Source organism: Vidua macroura, chromosome 1 (assembly GCF_024509145.1).
Source record: "Vidua macroura isolate BioBank_ID:100142 chromosome 1, ASM2450914v1, whole genome shotgun sequence".
Classification (NCBI taxonomy): Eukaryota; Metazoa; Chordata; class Aves; order Passeriformes; family Viduidae; genus Vidua; species Vidua macroura.
The window spans coordinates 108,948,289-108,966,893 of record NC_071571.1 but is presented as its reverse complement, the minus strand read 5'-3'; the positions used below and the strand labels follow the sequence as shown (position 1 = coordinate 108,966,893).

Sequence of the window (18,605 nt, the reverse complement as noted above, 5' to 3'; positions counted from 1 at the left end):
TGTGTTTCTTTTATTTTAGGTGTATTTCCATTTCAAACTATCAAGTAATTTCCACATATTAAATTATGTTTCTTAATTATAGGTTTTGATTATTTTTTTACTAATTTACTGTTTGTTGCTCTGCATGTTCCCTATCATATTGATTAGAATATATGCAAACTATTTTTTTCTTTCTCTTTCAGAGTCTGGAAAAAAAATGCAACAAGAGACAATTAATCAGGTATTTGGAAACTTTCATACTTTTTGTTAACTTAATTTTTTAGGCAGAAGAGTTGTGGCAAGTAGAAAGTAAAACTTCACAAGATACACTAATATTAACAGTACAGGTGTGCTAAGGAGCACATGTCAGACAACTGGCTGGCTCTGCAGATGTGTTGAATTCACAAGAGTAGCTATCATTTTGATCTAAGATTTGTCATTTAAGCAATTCAGTTCATCTACTTCCCCTTTTGGTGCTGAGGACAAAGCCCAGATGTAATTTGTTCATTGGTATCAAATTTTGTAGCAAACATTATACCTTTTTCTCCTTTCTGTTTGCTAGTATTCCTTTTAAAAGGCAGAAAGCTATTGATACAAATACCTGATCAACATATGTAAGCAGTGTGTTTCAGTGTTTCTTAGGTTATTTCTGCCATGAATTCTCATTAAGGCTGCCCTAAACTGTGACAATGCTTGCGGAGGCATTTTCTGTCCTGTCTTTATTACTGTATCAAGAGTAATTATTTATGAAAAAACCTTTATATATTGTAATTTGTAATTTCAGCATCAGGAAAAGCATATAGGAACTAAACTGAAAAAAAAAAAAAAATTCTAACCAGAAAGAGAGGAGGAAACCCAGAGTTTGCTTTCCTCAATTACATGCCTCTGTGGATTGAAAGAACCCGACCCCACAGAAGCAGTGTGCTTGCTTGTCATCCTTTGGCTTCTTGTCCTCTTGCTGAATGCTGTTATTCAGATGGCATATAAATGGGCATCTGGCTTGTTTGTGAGATTTACTTTGAAATGCCACTTAAAAGCAGTCATTAAAATATTTGCAGTCCAGCAATTACCCTCCCTTAAGCCATCTTCCTTCTAAGCTATATATTGAGGCACTGGAGTAATTACATCACAGTTATCTGTGAGCTGATCACCAACGTGAAGGACAAATCTGACAGGGGACTGACCACCTAAAGCAGCCTGGTTTGGGTCTAACAGCAAGTCCCCTGCCATGGCTGAGCATGGCACAGATGTCAGTGTGTCACTTTCAGTGGCCTGAGCTGGCACCACTCTTCACCAAGTAAACCCTTGCATGTCTGGACACTTATGGGAAGCTTGGTCCTGTGGCACAAAGCAATATTCAGAGTTTTTACAATATTCTCATTATTGAGAAGCTGATGGATAGATATTTAGTCCAGAACGTGGCATTGCATAAGCAAAGGAAATCTTTCATTTTTTAAACTAACTGTAGAAATATTTTGGAATTTAATGGGAGTTATGTGCTTTGGCTGAGAGTTTATAACCTAGAACAAGTCTAATTAACTTTTATAACCAAAACTGCTTTTTAAAATTAGCCCGAAATCTCTCGCAAAGCCACTTTTGGGAGTCTTTGTTGGCCAGAAGGGGGGGCACTTGTATTTTTAAACCACAAGTTGAGGTAACATTGGCAGTGTGTGACTGGTTGATTGGAGACCTAATTCTGCAGATTTTCTGTGTGACAAAATCTGCTCGGTGCCATTGCCCTTTTCTGAGGAAGAATGTATTGTGAATAAAAAAAAAATTTAGAAAAAAAAAAAAATGCCACGTTTTCAAAGGGTGGATCATGTGCTGTACTTTGTGTGACCAGTCTTGGTCTTTTCCTGCATGCCACTGTCTTGCCTTCATTGAATGGTTCACCTGCTCTGTCTCTCTGCAGATAACCTAAGAGTATCTAATTCTGAAGGAACATTGCATTGTCTTGATATGCTGAATGTATCTAAATAAAGCTGTAAAAAGTTGATTTGTAGACATTCCCATTTAAATGGGCACTACTTTAGCTGGTGATGTCCCATTCCAGATGAACTTCCTTTAGATTTCCAAGAACTGGAAGAGTGTTTCAGAACAGAAATCAATCTCATTTTCAAGTCTGTCATTTCGGGCACAATTACAGAAGAACTTCGTATTGCTTCAAAAAAAATATTTAAACTGGTGTTGATCCTGATGGAATATCTGTCACGGAAGGATTCTTTTCATTTTCAATACTGAACTTAAAATTTTATATGCAGGGTAAGATCCTTTAGTCCCCTTTAAGTTCAGTTCAGCAACAGTGAGTTAAACTTGCTGCCAGAAACTTAAGTGAGGGAGAAGCTCTCTGCAGAAGATGGATGATGTTACGACTTGACAGGAGCAGGAGTGCAAAGGGGCAAATAGCTGGAAATATCTTGTTGAGAGGTGAGTGAAACAGAGAGGGGATGAAGCAATGATAAAGCTGCTGTCCCAGTGATCTCCTGCTGGATAAACCCCTGACTGTCTATGTGCATCTGGGACCTCTCTAATCTTGAAGACCACTATGGTTTCCGTGTGGTTCTCAGCTCTTTCTAAAGCCTAAACAAAGTTTAATGAAACATGCCATAGACAAAACACTAAGGGAGTAGCTGCTTCCAGAAACCTTTCACTACAGTTGTCATCTTCACTAGCTTTTGTTCCCTTTAATTATAAGGCATCTGCTGGTTTTCCTCAAACACCATTTTTGTCATTTATGTATATAAATCTATAAGTTCATTTAACAACAGTGGTCATCTACTACCAGCAGTCAACCAGATGTAGCACACACTCTGCTTTTCAATAGCTGTTTTTAACTACCTTTGCAACTTCAAGGGTAAGTCCTGGCACCAATGTACAGCCTGTTTACTGTAGCATGTTAATGACTGCTGAGAAAAATGCAAGGAAAAAAAAAAAACCTTGTGTTTCTATGTAACAGTATTGGCAAAACAGCACATTACAGACCACCAATCAAAATTTGTCTGGGGAAATCCTTTATGTTTCATCCTTAACACTCATATTTGCTTGTGTTGTGGTCTTAATATACACTCCTACATACAGTTGTGTCCAGTGCCTCTGAATCTCTGATGGACTGGCAAGAATATGTGTAATTGCATTTGGAAGTTGAAGTTACTTGCAGAGTCAGACTTCTGGGTTAAAATCCCAGCTGTGTTTGAGCTCAGACTTGAGCCCATCCCTTCTGCAGTGAAGCTGCAGGTCAAGTTGGGAGACTAGTGAGAGTGCTCCACAGTATCTGTCCCCCTGTTTTGTCACTGAGGAGCTTTTTGTCCAGGCAGACTCTCTTGAAGCAGCACATCCATCCCTCAGTCTTTTAAGTGCTCTGTCAGGGAGTATTTCCCTTTCTGCACATGGGGTTGTGAAGGAGGAACAGAGAAAGGATAGTGATGAGGCAATGTACTTGCTAGAGCTGGGCTGGACCACAGATAACTGCAGCTCTGACATACTGTCAGTATGTGTACACCTTGTGCAAAAGAAAAGAAGTCAAAGATAACTCAAACCGCTGTTAAATGACAATATAAGTTTGTTGCACAGACCATGATGAGGAATAGCTTGTGACCTGAAGGTTACTTTGGGCACATGGTGTAATAAATCTGTATTAACATGATTGAAAACTTCACAGTTCAGACCAAAGTCCTTGGCTGCCTTTGTGCACTGCTGTAGTTTACTCCAGTTTTCTCCTCTATCCCCTTCATCGTCTCAAATGACCTAGCTAAAAAAAACTTCAGTCCATTTATACCAGCTTCCAAGTCCTGCCACTTTGAGGTTATCTGATAGGTATGGCCCTTCGTTCTGTTTTCCCAGTTTGGGATCATATTCCTCAGTGTTATGTACTTTATTCCCCCAAAATTAAGAGTTTGAAAATCTATGAGAGAGCTAATGCATTTAGCCTGCTAAAACCTGAACTATTGTTTCACCCTCATGTGCTTTATGGAATCACCTAATGGTTGAGGTTGGAAGGCATCTCTGGAGATCATCTTGTCTAACCCACTTACTCATAGAGCAGGTTGCCCAGGGTCACATCTGGCTGGATTTTGAGTACCTTCAAGAATATTGGTTCTTCTATTCCTGGATATTCCTGGATGCCTGTGCTTAATATTCACACAGTAGAAATGTATTTTTTTGTATTTATATGGAATTCCTTGTATTTCACTTAGTGCCCATTTCCTCCTGTCCTGTCACTGGACACCTCTGAGAGGAGTCTGGCACCATCATTTTTACTTCCCCCACTTCTTCCCTTCCAGGTTATATACATTGATAAGATCTCTCCAAGCCTCCTCTTCTCCAAACTAAACAGCATCAACTCTCTTGGCCACTGCTTGTATGTCACATGCTCCTAATCTTTAAATACCTTGTTGCCCCTTCACTGAACTCACTCCAGCATATATCTACCTCCATGTCCATTTATGCACTGGATGCATTCCAGCATGCCCATGTCTCTTGCACTGGGAAGTCCAGAACTGGACACAGCACTCCCAGTGTGTCTGTGTCTCACCAGGGCTGAGTAAATGTTAAGGATCACCTCTCCTGATCTACTGGAATTGCTCTGCCTAATGCAGCCCAGGAGGCTGTTGGCCTTTTTTGCTTTGAGAGCACATTGCTGGCTCACAGGCAGCTTGTTCTCCAGTACCCTCAGGTCCATTCCTACAAAGCTGCTTTCCCACTCTGCAGCCCCCAGCCTGTTCTAGTTCCTGGGGTTGTTCTTCCCCAGCTCCATGACTTCGCATTCCATTTTGTCAGATCTCATGAAATTCCTGTTTAGCCATTTCTCAAGTCTGTTGAGGTCCTTGTGAATTGCAGCACAACCCTCTGGTGTATCAGCCACTCCTCCCAATTTTGTATTGCCTGCAGACTTGGCGAGGGTATGTTCTGTCTCATCATCCAAGTCAGTAACAAAGATGTGGAACACTTTTGGACCCACCATCGACCTTGGGGCAGTAGTGAATGGCCTCCAGCTGCATTTCATGCACAACTGCTTGAGCTTAAGTTTTCAGTCCAACTCACTGAGCACTTACCTAACCTGTACTTCATGAAGGTGTTATGGGAGTGCCAAAAGCCTTAGTAAATCTGAGATAAACAAGATCCAGTACTCTCCCCTCACCACTGATCCAGTCATCTCCTTGTACAGGGCTATTAGACTGGTCAGGCTCAATTTCCCTTTCATAAATCCATGCAACATGAGATTCAGCTGGAGGACAGTCACCAGTGGAGTACCCCAGGGGTCACAACTGAATAAATACCGTTTAACTTCTTCATTACGTACTAGGATGATGGGATGGAGCGTACCCTCCAGGGTGGAGAAATAGACCAACAGTAACCTCATGAAGTTCATCAGGGTGAAATGCACCTGGGGAGGAATAGTCCCTTGCTCCGTCATGCTCCCGGGGTAATGAGGCGAAGCTGATCAGCTGTTATTTCCTTGCTATCCAACCTTAAAGATAGGAATGATGTTTGCTTTCTTCCAGTGCTCAGGAAACCTTCCGCAGTCACCATGATCTTCTGAAGATAATCAAGAATAGGCTCACACTGACATCCTCCAGCTCCTTCAACACTCATTAGTGCATTCCATAAGCTCCTTGTTTCTATTCCATAAGGACTTGTTTCTGTCTAGTTTGCTTAAATATTCCCTAAGCTGATCATTCTCCACCAAGGGAAATAAATCTTCCTTGCTCCAGGCTTGAAGTGTGGCCTCACCAGTGCTGAGTACAAAGGAGCAAACCTTTTCCTAGTCCTGTTGGCCATACGATTTTTGATGCAAACCAAGATTCCATTGACCTTCTTGGCCACCTGGGCACACACACAGTGGCTCAGATCCAGCTGCTGTTAAACAGCACCCCCACGTCCTTTTCCACTAGACAACTTTCCAGCCACTCCTCTTTTCCCCTGATCCACTAGGTGGGTCACCTGGTCATGTCCTGTAGGTTCTCACTTGTTCACTTGTTTGAGGTAGACAGCTCTGAGCCCTGTCTGGTTGAATATGAGATCCTTTCCTGCTCCCCCTGCACATTTTGTATGAGTAAGCATAAGTTGCATTTTTTAAATTAATTTTTAAATTTTTATCTGGTATATTATCAGATAAAATCAGTTGGGAAAAAATGTTCCATTTTTCCCTACCCATAACATTTTCTTCCAAGCTGATAAAGGTTGCTTCTGATAAGATTCTCTGCCCCCTTTGAGTTCAGATAATGTAACAGTCCTTCACTGATTAGTGCATAGCAGCAAGGTGGTGACTCTCAGAAAAAAATGCAGGAGGAACTATTATTTAAATAAGTACAGCAGACACTATTATGTGAGAACCTTCTCAGTCCCTTGTGGAGGAAACTGTTTCTCAGGCCATAGAGACAGGAACATAAGTGAAGTGTCTGAAGAAAAAAATATCTTAAATTTTATGAAGAATTATTATTTTTATGGAAAAAAAAAAAAACACCACCAAACATTAGAATACGCAACAAATTGAATGCTCAGCAGAAGTATTGAAAGACATTGTGTGAGGTTTAAGCAATGAAGGGCAGCCTGGGCGAGGAAGTTGTGTGGCAATCCCAGTTATCAGATTACTGTGTCTTTTCTTGCTCTATAAAATGGCAAGGTTTTTCTGCCAGTGTTAATCAGAAAGTAGGAATCACAATATTCACATGGGCTAGGCAATTATTATCTTTCTGTGGTTTACAGACATGGAAAAATGAAGTGTGAAGGTCAAGGGACTCACTTAAAACCAAACACTCTGGCTCTGGTAGGTGCAGCTACCCTTAAACACAGTGCTGCTCTTATGATTCCTGTGCTTCAAGGAGGGATGGTGCTTGAACCAGTTAGTGTTTGGGTGGCACACTGATCAGCTGTGGCACTGCTTGCATATTAATGCATACTGAGTGGATAGCCACACAAAAATCTGCTACAGAATAAGCTAGTGTATTTTCTTTTACCTGGGATAGACATGACAGCCCCATTCAGTGAAACAGGGTCAGTGAGGATGGAGTGTACAGTGAATAATGCCCTTTGTCAATTCACAGTCTATTTTTTCCCACTGTCATTTATGAATGCAATCAATTGTCAAGTATTATCTTTTCTGTCTAGAAATGAACACACAAATTTGTTTAAAAGTGTACAAATGTGGGCAAACATGTATTTGAGATATTTGCCAACCTTGAGTGCATTTACATTTCTATTTCTTTTTTATTTACCAATAAAGTCATCTAATTTGAATTAAATGCTAATTTTGATTGAAGGGAAAATGCTTTGAGACCTCAAGAGATCTTAGTGTCTCTTCCAAAGCAATTTGGGAGAAATTGAATTCTTCATGCCTGAATATACATTAATATTCTTCATCTGAACTTAGTTTCATTTGAAACTTTTCTTATTATTTCTAAAAGAGCAAGATGTCTTGTTTATGCTGAAGATAAGTGTGTTTACCTGTAAACAAGATAGAGATGAATTCTGTTTACCAGAAAAAAAAAATTAAAAAAAAAAAAAAAAACCACAAGAAAAAACCACCAAAAAACTGTGAATCTTGCCACAGCCACTAATGTGAGGAATTCTGCTTTGTGTGCAGAAGCACAGCATTAGATTTCAGGCCTCTATTGTCAAAGCACTTGCTGGGAAATAGGAGCCAGGGTTTCAGTCCAGGTGTGCAGGGTTAACCTCTGGGATTAACACCCAGCAGTTTGGTCAGCTTCCTGCAAAATATGTCTATTCATGCAGACAAGGAAATGGGTATAGGGTCTCTCTTGTTCAGGCTGGGTGTTGATCAGCAGGGCTAAGACATGGCCCCTCTTTGGATAAAAAATGTTGGTGTCCCTTTTCTTTAGAGAGAAAAATAGATGTTGCCTGAAATATAAAATGTGCTCAAAAATTCCTGCCTAGCTTGAGTTGTGAACATGCAAGAGACACTATTTGTTTTCAAAGACGTGTTTCAAATACACTTGAAAATAGCAATTGTCAACAGCAGGAACAGTTTAGGTAATTTGGTTTGCTTCTGTGCTTTAACTTATGAAAAAGTAGGCACATTAGCATTACTTAATGAGTTAAAAGAAGAGATCAATATGTAGTATACAGAGATTGCCTGAAAGTGTCATCTTCAGACTTAAGCTCCCTCTATACATAAGGTAAACTTATTTGTTATGAAGCACTATGCTTCATAAAATGAATATTGCATGCTTAATTTCGTCCATTTTGAATTTCAGGTTGTTTAAAGTGCTTTGCTGTTCTGTACAGAAATGTGAATGAGTGTTGGTGAAGATTTCTGGCCACTGACCACAGTGTTTGACTTAGGTTTTACTAATACAGAGGAGATTTGAGCTCAGAATTAAACAATTTAAACACACCAGTTTACCTGTACCCAAAAGAAGTGTTGCTAGGTAAGAAGGAGGTTGGGCTAAATATGGCCAAGTGTTAAGAGGTCCACGACTTGAAAATTGCTTTTTATTAACAGTGTATCTTAGCTGAACATCTAGAGACATGCATTCCATGTAAATTGGCTGCAGACTCTGCCCAAACACTAGCTGTCTGGGCTGCAGTGGCTCTGTGCTTCTTTTCAGTCTGTATTGTTATAGTGCAAAGAACCAGCACCATAAAACTGTTATCAGGAGGCAAGACATGCAGCATCAGCATTGCACTATCCTGAAACCAATTTATTATTGCTATCAAGTGACTTTCACTATTATTTATTTATTAGTAATAAGTGAGTGGAGCACTTTTTTTATTTGCTATACTTGGTTGCAGTTGTACTGGTGAATCTTTATCATGCAAAACTTAGTTTCTGATAATAATAGCGTCTTTATTGCTACTTTTTCGATTATTTATGCCTTGATCATTCTTATTCCTCCCACTCAAAGCATGCTTTGGAGAATCCAAATGCTTTGACTGTCAAGGTGGAAACAGGAGGGAGTTAATTCCAGATTTGATCAAGAATTGGCAAGTAAATTAGAGCTTAATTTCCTTCATCCAAGTTGCTGACCATGTGAATCAGCTTGTGGAAGTGGCTCGTGCAGACTGTCTTGCCTCATTAGCATGACTTTCTGCTTTCTGTAGATCAAGACAGGGCAGGGAGAGGAGGGGAGGCTGGTGCAAAGCCAGGAGTCAGGTATCTATGAGGTCTCAGCCAAGGACAAATGGATTTCTCCTGTCTCCTTCTTAAGTACACTACTATACTTATGATAATGTTACTGTTTATCTTACCCCATTGGGCCTCTCCACTTTCCCCACTGCCTGTGGGCCTGGATTGTTGTCCTCCAAAACCATCTCTGGACTGGGGCTCTCCCTTCAAATTTTTCCACACCAATCACTGACACTTGCCCATACCATATAAAAAGAAAAAAACTTTCTTTCCCTCTGCCCTTTCCTTCTTCACTATCTTGGTCTGTATCCTTGCCATAACTCCAAGTCACTGTGCAATGAGATGCTGGAATTTCTGCTAACAGATTCTAGGGGCAATAGTCACTGATTTACAAAGCTGTGTTTTGAAAAGCAGTATTTAAAATTACTGGTATCTGTTAATTAAAATTTACCTGCAGTATTTTTTTCCTTACTATGATCAGTTACTCTATTTTGTGTCTGGCTCAGCGTTCACAAGGATCCCCTTTGAACCTAATTGGAATTCAGCTCCAAAATATGAGGTTTGCCTCTTAGTCTCTGAAGGAAATTCTGAGCATCTTGTATACTCTTTTTTCTTATTCTTTTTCCCCTCAACCTGTTTAGTAATCTTTGAGATGCTTGGTACAAGTACATGTGTTTTAGGGATACATATCTCATAGGAAAATGTGGTGTCTGTTTCAGTAAGGTCTTGCCTCTGGCTTTTGAGGAATGTAGCATCAGTGATATGCCCTGAATAAATTAGATAAGCCAAAAATTCATGGCTCTGCTGGGAGGTGAAGGGTTAGTGATGCCTATTATCTTTGGAGTAGCTGATACAAGCACAAGTGATGAATCAAGAGGTTTATCTCCACTGCACAGAAGGTGAAGCACCTCATCAGCAAATATATTCTGTCACTTGTGGGCAGCCTGAATAGTCTCTCCATTGGGAGATCCTGTGGGAGTTTATTTAGCTCAGCAATATTACACTAAACTGCTATGATATGAGAGAGTTCTGAGCATATTTACATGTTAGCTCAGGTAGCATAGTAGTAGTAGAGGAGTCTGGACATTCTGAATTGTGTTTTCCAAATAGTCTTCTAGCAAAAAAAGAAGTTAGGATAATCTCTCCTTTTGGCAGGCTTGCACATACAAGTGCAGCTTGTGCAGCATACAAGAAAACTCGCACATACAAGTACAGCTCTTCATGTTGGTACAACTGAAGTGAGGTAGTAACAGATCCAGGCTTCACTGGCTTGCTGAAAGTGTAAACTTTCCCTCACATTTAAACTGCATACCAAGTCCGAGCTATCTGCCACAATCATGGTCCTCTGATTAAGAGATTCTTCTAGGTGTGCCCAACAATTATCACAGAATCACAGAACAGTTTGAGTTGGAAGGGACCTTTCAAAGGTCACTTAATCCAGTCCCCCTGCAATGAATAGGGACATCTTGAACTAAATCAGTTTGCTCAGAGCCCCATCTGACTATTATGTGAAAAACTTGAGGTTTCAGGCTGAAACTACGGGTTCCAAAGTTTTCAAAGACTCACAGATACCTACCATCCAACTAAGAGGATGTGTGTTTTATAGTCCTCCAGTATTCAGGCTGCCTTCAGCTAAAAATCTAAGAGACTCATCTCTATATGCTCCTTGATCATTATAGAGTCTGAGTGTGAACTGGAAAATGAACCTTGTCTTAAATTACTCTTTGTCAATTTTCTGCAGAGAGATTCTAGATAAACAGGTAAATTGGCAGCAGAGAAAAGCACAAGAAAAGAGAATATTTATTTCCTTTACTATTCTTCATGCTATGTTTTCTGTTGGGCTTATTTAATTTTGTTATTCTTGTTAGTAAAACTGAATATCCAGGACTAAGGCATTGAGAAAATACAGCATTGTCTGCACTGCAGGCCATTAAATCTTTGTAAATCAGCCCTGGAATATCAGCCTTTCCAATACATCATTATCTTTTTGCATGGTGAGTTGCTCTAATTGCAAACTGCCTAGATGAGATCCCACCCATGCATTGTAAAAATCACCACAAAGCATAATTGGATGAGTCTTAACCATTCTTGGCAGTAGTCAATCTCTTCTACCTCAGTGGCTTGTGAAGATATTAAATGAAAAGATATGTATAAAAGAAGGTATTGGCTACTTATTTTTACAGTGAGAAGAAATCCTTTTTTGAATGGGGAGGAGCAGGGAATCTCCAGCAATAAAAATCTAAAAAAAAAAAAAAAAAAAAAAAAAAAAATCCATGAACCCATTAATGACTCTAAAATACCTTTTGTTTCAACACACATCACACAAATACTCTATTAAATTCAATTTTTTCCTCTAATTTAAACTCATTTTCAAATATGTTTTCAGTTCCATCCTAGCTAAAGTGAGACAGAGGCAATGTGCATACTGTTTTAGTCTTCTAAATTGGGCTCACATCCACTTCTTAACTTCCTTTCAAATGTGTTCACGCAAACAGAGGACAGTTTGCACAATTGCTGGCAAAGGTACAACACTTCCCTGGGTTTTAATTCTCAGACTAAATGTGTGCAGCCTCCTGCACAGGTTGTCAGCATGTCTTAAGGACAGCCTCGCATCTTTCCAATGTAACCACGGAGTCCAACTCCCATGCCAGGCAGCTGGTTCCCAAACTTAGCAGCTCTTTGGAAAGCCATAAATGGACATTCCTGTCCTTGGATACTTGGCTCAAAGAGTTTGGTAAGGGCTGTCTGCATGGGAAGATCTGGATCCAGAGTCAGTGTCTGACACTGCCTGCATGCTGCCTTGTTGTTGGTGTATGTCCAGCTGTTTCTCAGAACATCAATGCTCAGCAGCTTGTGGGATGGACCGTTAGGAATGTAGCTATATGGACATGGATGTTTTTTAAAAGTGTTTTGTTTACCTGTTATTGCTGTGGGGAAAAAAAAAAGATATAACATGGAGGTGTTCAGATCTTTAAAATGTCATAAAATGCACAACAAAAAATCACTGACACCAAGAGCAAGCCACAGAAGGCTGCTCTCTATATTTAAGACTGGTGTCATAAAATATTTAAATCCTTTCAGAGTGTGTGGTTTTCAGCTCTTTCATACAGATAAGTGTCAGACTGTCAGGCATCTTTGCTTAAGGAACATGGCACTATCTATTAAACAATTTCTCTTAGTTTCCTAAGAAAACTGTCTAGTTAAAAATTTCTTATCAAAAATAAAGCTTGATTCATCTTCTCATTCATCTCACCTTTATTAGGTACTAACCTAGTTACTCAGGCAAGTACATAGAAAGGTTTGATCTCTTTCTTTCTTCTTCTTTTTTTAATTTTTTTTTGAGTTAGAAAACTTCCATGGCAATGTACCAGCCATTTATGCCTTTGGAAAATATCACTATCCGTTCCTATCCTTAGAGCAAGTTACAGCCAGCATTTACTGCAAGGATACTATCCCTCATGGAGACCACAAAAACATGCATTAGCCAATATAAGTGGGATAAGTGTCTCAGAGAGAAGGGGAAGAGGAAAGCAACTAATAATATTTTACAGATTCAGATAACTTCTTGGTCCTCAGATCTTCCTGTATCATTGCTTTGGCCCTAGAGTTTTGGGGTTTTGTTTGGGGCTTTTTATTTGGCTTAGGGATGGAGGGGTAGGCCTGTGTGGGTTTTGGTTTGGTTTGATTTTGGTTTTCTTTTGGGGATTATTTTTTTATTTTGCTTTCTGATTGGGCCTTTTTTGCTAAGTGATTCTTTCTCCTTTTGCTTCATCTCAGCTAGGAAGGAGCCCCTTCCAGTTGCCTCCAACTATGCATATATTGTTCCTTTATGGTGGTACTGAGATTTCTCTGTATAGTTCTGTCCATCCTTCTCTGAAGATTTTAATCCCACAAAAATGTTTTAGTAGCGATTCCTACAGCTGCATTCACAGTTTCTGCAACTAAAATACAATCCTCCTCTGGCACCATCTTGGGTTACCCTCGAGGCTTGTCCTGGATCCCAGTCAGACTCTTTGAAATGGAACAAAATCAAGACCAGACACACCTTTCAGTCTGTCTTTTTCTCTCCTGTTCTAGTGAAACTAGGGCACCTTCTACCAGTTCAGGATGACAGGATGGCTTGAGAAGGCTGAACTTTCCTCTGAAGTATAGGGCTCATTTTAGTGGCTTTAGTTTGAAATTCAGATGGTTTAAGTTTCTTTGCACAAAAATGGGCTGCTAAATTCAGGTGACATACCATGGGAAGTCATGAGGTACTGCCCTCTCCTGAGTTTTCTCTGCATTGGGGAACAGCAGTACAGCCATGCATCATTGGAGACTGTCTTCTAAATTTTCAAAATCACCGGAGTTGCACTGATGAACTTACAACCTTTATTCACTTTAGCACTGTCACTATTTTATTCCTACTTCAGTTGAGCCTTATATTGTGTAGTTGGTTTCTGAGTATCCCATATTTTTCATCTCACCTTTTTAAGTTTCAGGTTTCCCTTTTAAGGTAAAAACATTTAAATTATTTGTAGGCCTGTGGTTCTGCAGTTGTAAGAATGGCACTTTGCCATTCACTGTGATGCTGAAACTCCCATTGGGCTCATAGTCATACCCTGGTTTATTACTAGCACTGCTTTCTGTTGTTACACACTGACTTATCTCCTGAATTATTTCCATCCTAGGGCAGAAGGGATAAATCTCTAGACACATACATTTCATTTGTTTTAAAGAATAAAATATTATACAGAATACATTTTTAAAAAATATATTAGAAAAGCTGACCACATCAAATCCAATGAATTCAAGTACCCTTTTGCATCTTTAAAAACACCAACATGTCTTCTCTCTCACAGACATACAAGTCCTGCACAACTTTCTTCTTTTATTTGTTTTCACCAATACAAAAATCAGTTCAGTGGCATAAAGACCTGCTTGTCAGTGGCTTGCAGCAGTACAGAAAAGCCTGATCCCCTGGGTTTGTTTTTGTTATGGGAAATTATTACACTGCAACATATGCTAACTTTTCTTGGAACTGCTTATTTTTTCATAGGCTTTTTTCAAACTAGAATTCAAATTGTGTTCCCTTCATTACCATTTCTTACATTATTCCTCTGATTTTTAACAGCTTTATTTGAATTGGCCTATGAACTTTATTATTCCCCCAAATCTACACATATGATCTGCCAGTCCACAGATCAACTTTCCAGTAAATGTTTAATCAGTTTATGCTAGAAAAGCCTTTTTATGTAGATTTCCAAAAAAGTTAGGTTCATAGAAGCAGTCAGGTAGTCTGTCCTTGTCTGTCCACCTAACCATTTTTCTGTTACTTACAAGATGCTTAAAAACCTGTCTTATCAGCATCCTCCCTCTCCAGATGTGTAATGAAAATAAGCAGCTGTAGAGGTGTCCCAATGCAGCAGGCTTGCCTACTAACAGGAGAAAAAAATCTACAAGGCTTAGCAGACACGTGAGAATCCACTGAGGAATGAGTGAGCAGAAATACCCATATTGCAAGAAACTCTTCAGTCAACTTGCATGATTCAAGACTCTGAAGAATCTGACGTCAAACCAGATGCAAGCTTTACTGTTCCTGAAGTTTGTGGATTGCACAATGGCTGGGGACATACAGAGAGATGTTTAGGACGAAAGTCTCATCTTTTCACATTCTTTGCAGGGTCACTAGTTAATGTTTAGTTAGTTGGTGTCATAAATGTTGATGTTTAAATGTCAGATGGAATAGGCTCCAAAGGCATCTATTTTTCCTTATCAGCTGTGAAAGCAGCTCAGGAGCAGGTATCTCTGTCACAGACACCTGTACGTACATTCAGTCCAGTGCATCCACTTCTATCATCTCTCTGTGTGCAGGTAGGAGTATGATCATTTTGGAGGGACAATTTTGTCTGTCACTACACCCTGCTCAAACCAACTGATGTCAACTGTTTAGGGGCCCTGGTTTTGTCCCCTACTACCACTGGGGACAGGGGCTGCTCCAAGTCTCAGTAGTGGGAGTAGATCCAACATTTGTTACTGTGATTGTGCCAGTGGACTCCAGAGAATGACCATGCAACCCCACCAGTGCCAGTGCTGTCACAGGGGAAAATGTGTCAGTAGAGAAAAGTGCCTGTCCACCCCTACCAGGACTGTCAGCCCCTCTATGTGAACCATTTTTGATTTCATAAGAGGTGTGACTTGAGCTATTTATTTTTGTAGGAAGACCTACTGTGTGCTAACAGGTAATGTTCAGAAGCATGTATTTCAGTAATTAGCCCAGCTTGTTCCTAAATTAGGTGTATTGATCAAGTGGTTTAAAAGGGACTTTGTAGTACCAGGTGTGGCTTTATGAGCACACCCCACCATCCTTGCTGCTGCTGCAACATGAGTGGGCTGGACTGTCACTGTGCTCTAAGCTCTGATCCTTTCCATGTTTGCAGGATTTCACACTCCAGCCTCTGGGGATGCCAAGGAAAGCAGCATGGAGGAGAAGTGCTCCTGTGGGCCTCAGTAACCCTGAGATGGCTGTCTCAAGCAGCAGGCACTGGCGGGGCAGGGCTGACCCTTCTGGTGTGGTGGCTGCCTCCTCAAAGAGCCGGCTGCCTGAGCAGCAGAAGACAAGTGAGTCCCCTCTCAGCTGGTTCAGAGGGGTGTATTTACCTCCTGCTCTGCACCCATTAAACAAGACATTTGTCAAGGGTGGTGAGTGGCAGGACATAGACAGCACCCAGGAAAAGCGCAGGGCCTTCCTGCAGGGCTTCTGTAGGAAACACAACAGCAGAAAGAAGCTGCAAACCCACCTGGTGCACCTGGTGTCAAGAATTTACGTAGAGGACAGGCACAAGGTTTTGTACTGTGAAGTGCCAAAAGCAGGCTGCTCCAACTGGAAAAGGGTCCTCATGGTGCTCAGTGGACTCGCTGCTTCAGCAAACAACATCTCCCATGATGATGTGCACTATGGAAAGCATCTAAGGAAATTGGACAGTTATGACCTAAAAGGGATCTACACACGCTTGAACATGTACACTAAGTTTATATTTGTACGTGATCCTATGGAAAGACTGGTATCTGCCTTCAGGGATAAGTTTGAACATCCAAACAGCTATTACCATCCCGTATTTGGGAAGGCAATAATTAAAAAGTATAGACATAATGCAGATGAAGAAGCACTGAAAACAGGATCGGGAGTTAAGTTCAAGGAGTTTATCCAGTATTTGTTGGATTCCCACCGGCCAGTAGGAATGGACATTCACTGGGAGCAAGTCAGTAAGCTCTGTTATCCCTGCCTCATCAACTATGACTTTATAGGAAAGTTTGAAACCCTGGAAGAAGATGCCAATTACTTTCTGCAGCTGGTAGGTGCTCCAGCCAATCTGAAGTTCCCTAAATTCAAAGACAGACATTCATCTGATGAAAGAACAAGTACAGAAGTAGTGAGGCAATATTTAAAGGAATTGTCAAAGGAGGAGAGACAGCTGACCTATGACTTCTATTACTTGGATTACTTAATGTTCAATTATACATCACCACTTGTATAGCACTAGAATAGCTTCAGGCTTCTCCTAGATGCTCATCATGTTGGGATTCAAAACAACTACTTTGATACTAGCCCTGAAAGGAAATGAAGTTACTACTAAGTAGAGTTGTCTTGAATTAGTGGGGATTTTATAAGCTACAGTGATATCAATTGATACTAAATTATGGAGAATGCAAAGAAAAAAAGACCTGCAAATAGCATAAATTGCACTAAAATGCCTGGAAAAGCTGTTTTTACCATTATGGATTATATTATGGAAGCAGTAGCTCAGACAGCTGTTGCATTAGCTTACCTAATGTTCTTTTAATGGTTTAAGAAAAAAAAGAGTGGCGTGATTCTTTTTTTGGTGTGTTTGCTTTAGAAATGGGTTTTGGAAAAAAACTTTTGAGTGTATTTTTACTTTCTGTCACTTATTAATAAAGAATCATTGGCTAATTTTCTAAAATGTTTACAGTGTTCTCAGTTGCAAGGTTTGGTTTTTTTTGATTACTATTAGACTGTAGCCAATTTTAGACCTGACTTTTTTATTGAAGGACACTCTTGAATACAAATGTATCAAACTAAAAATAACACAGCAGCTCAGCTGATGAGCAGAGTAGATTTGGGTAAGCCTATAAAGGACCAGTCCACTGTCTCATTTTGATTGATGCACTGGAATTGACAAGTATGACCCTCCTTTCAGAGAGCTGCTGCATTCAACAAAATTAAGATTTTAACGCACAATGGATGCATATGATACCTGCATACTGTGGTCACAATATTCATGGCAGTCTTCCTTTTTGGTGAAATGGACTAAGTTTCAGCCTGGCGGCCCTGGGATATTCTAAGGTCTGTACTGAGAAGCAACTTCAATGCAACTGCTGTGACCATTCTCGGTCTGCTGGGGTCTGGTTATCAGCCCAGCTCCCAGTAATCTGTTACAGAGAAGGTGTGTGTGCCTATTGCCTCCCAAACCTATAAACTTGTTCTGCCCCCACAGCTTCCTGAAGTTACCTGTGTTTTGCTGTCCTGCCTGCCTTGCCAGTAGTCCCCAAGCCCAAGGAATGGGGTGCATGGTGCAGTTTTATGTGGTGTAATGTGTATTGGTGATTTGTCCTAGAGGAAGATGTGTCCAGAATCCCACAGTCCTGGTTTGAAAAGGAAAAGATACCTTCTACCCCTCCCTCTCCTCCCACAAGTGCTGCCTGACCAAAACATGCAGTTCTTCCTGCAACCTGTCTTGCCCAGTGGGTGGGCCAGTGTGTCCCAGGAGGAGGAGAAATCTCTGCAAAATCATAGGATCATGGAACTATTGAAAAAGGTCTCTAAGATCATTGAGTCCAACAATTAACCTAACACTACCAAGTCCATCACTAGACCAAATCTCTAAAATGGATAGGGAAAAATCTCTATGCTCTTCCACAATAAAGATGTCCCCTACGCCTTTCTTTCTGAAATGGTTTGGTGCATCTTGCTCCAGTGCCTCGATGTAGGGTGAGAAAACAGCCTGATGAGAAAGTGATGCAAGTAAAATGTCCTTTTCCTCTGTTCACAACCATTGGTCACAACTAATGCTACTATTGTTGTGTTTTCCTTCATCTCAGGCAAAGTATGATGTACAGATTCAGTCCTTCCACAGGAATAATTGTGGGTCCCAATTGAAAGGTCAGACCATTTCCTAGGTACCCTCACTGCTTGATTCTCCCTCATTTTTCTCCTTAGAAGAGGAAAAAAAGCCACCTCCAGTCTCCATGGTTCCAGAGCATAATCAAACAGGTTCTGCATGTCTCTCCTGGTGGCAGGACAAGCCACTCCAAGGGGAAAAGGTAAAAGTACACTGGGCAGCCCAAGGCAAGGGTTGTGCTGTCTGAAGCTAGCAGCACCCATAGCTTAAACCGTCCTGTTCCCTGGGGCCATGTAGCAAAGAGGAGAAGCAAAAAGCCATCCATCAGCATGAGGTGTGGGGAGATGCATTTGCTGAGCACCAGTGAGAAGTTGCAAGGATGCCTTGGACAGGTAAACACACACATTGCTACTTGTGTGATC

The 18,605-nt window shown here is 40.5% G+C and overlaps 1 protein-coding gene across 1 annotated transcript in view; it reads left to right on the top strand.

Moving 5' to 3' along the window:
- Positions 1–16,942, top strand: part of CHST9 (carbohydrate sulfotransferase 9) — a 78,386-nt gene extending 61,444 nt beyond the window's left edge. Inside the window, exons 2-3 of the mRNA XM_053999516.1 lie at positions 183–220; positions 15,484–16,942. Coding sequence (XP_053855491.1) covers positions 183–220; positions 15,484–16,581 — 1,136 coding nt within the window. The 3' untranslated portion in view covers positions 16,582–16,942. The remainder of the gene's footprint in view (positions 1–182; positions 221–15,483) is intronic.
- The last annotated feature ends 1,663 nt before the right edge of the window (positions 16,943–18,605 follow it).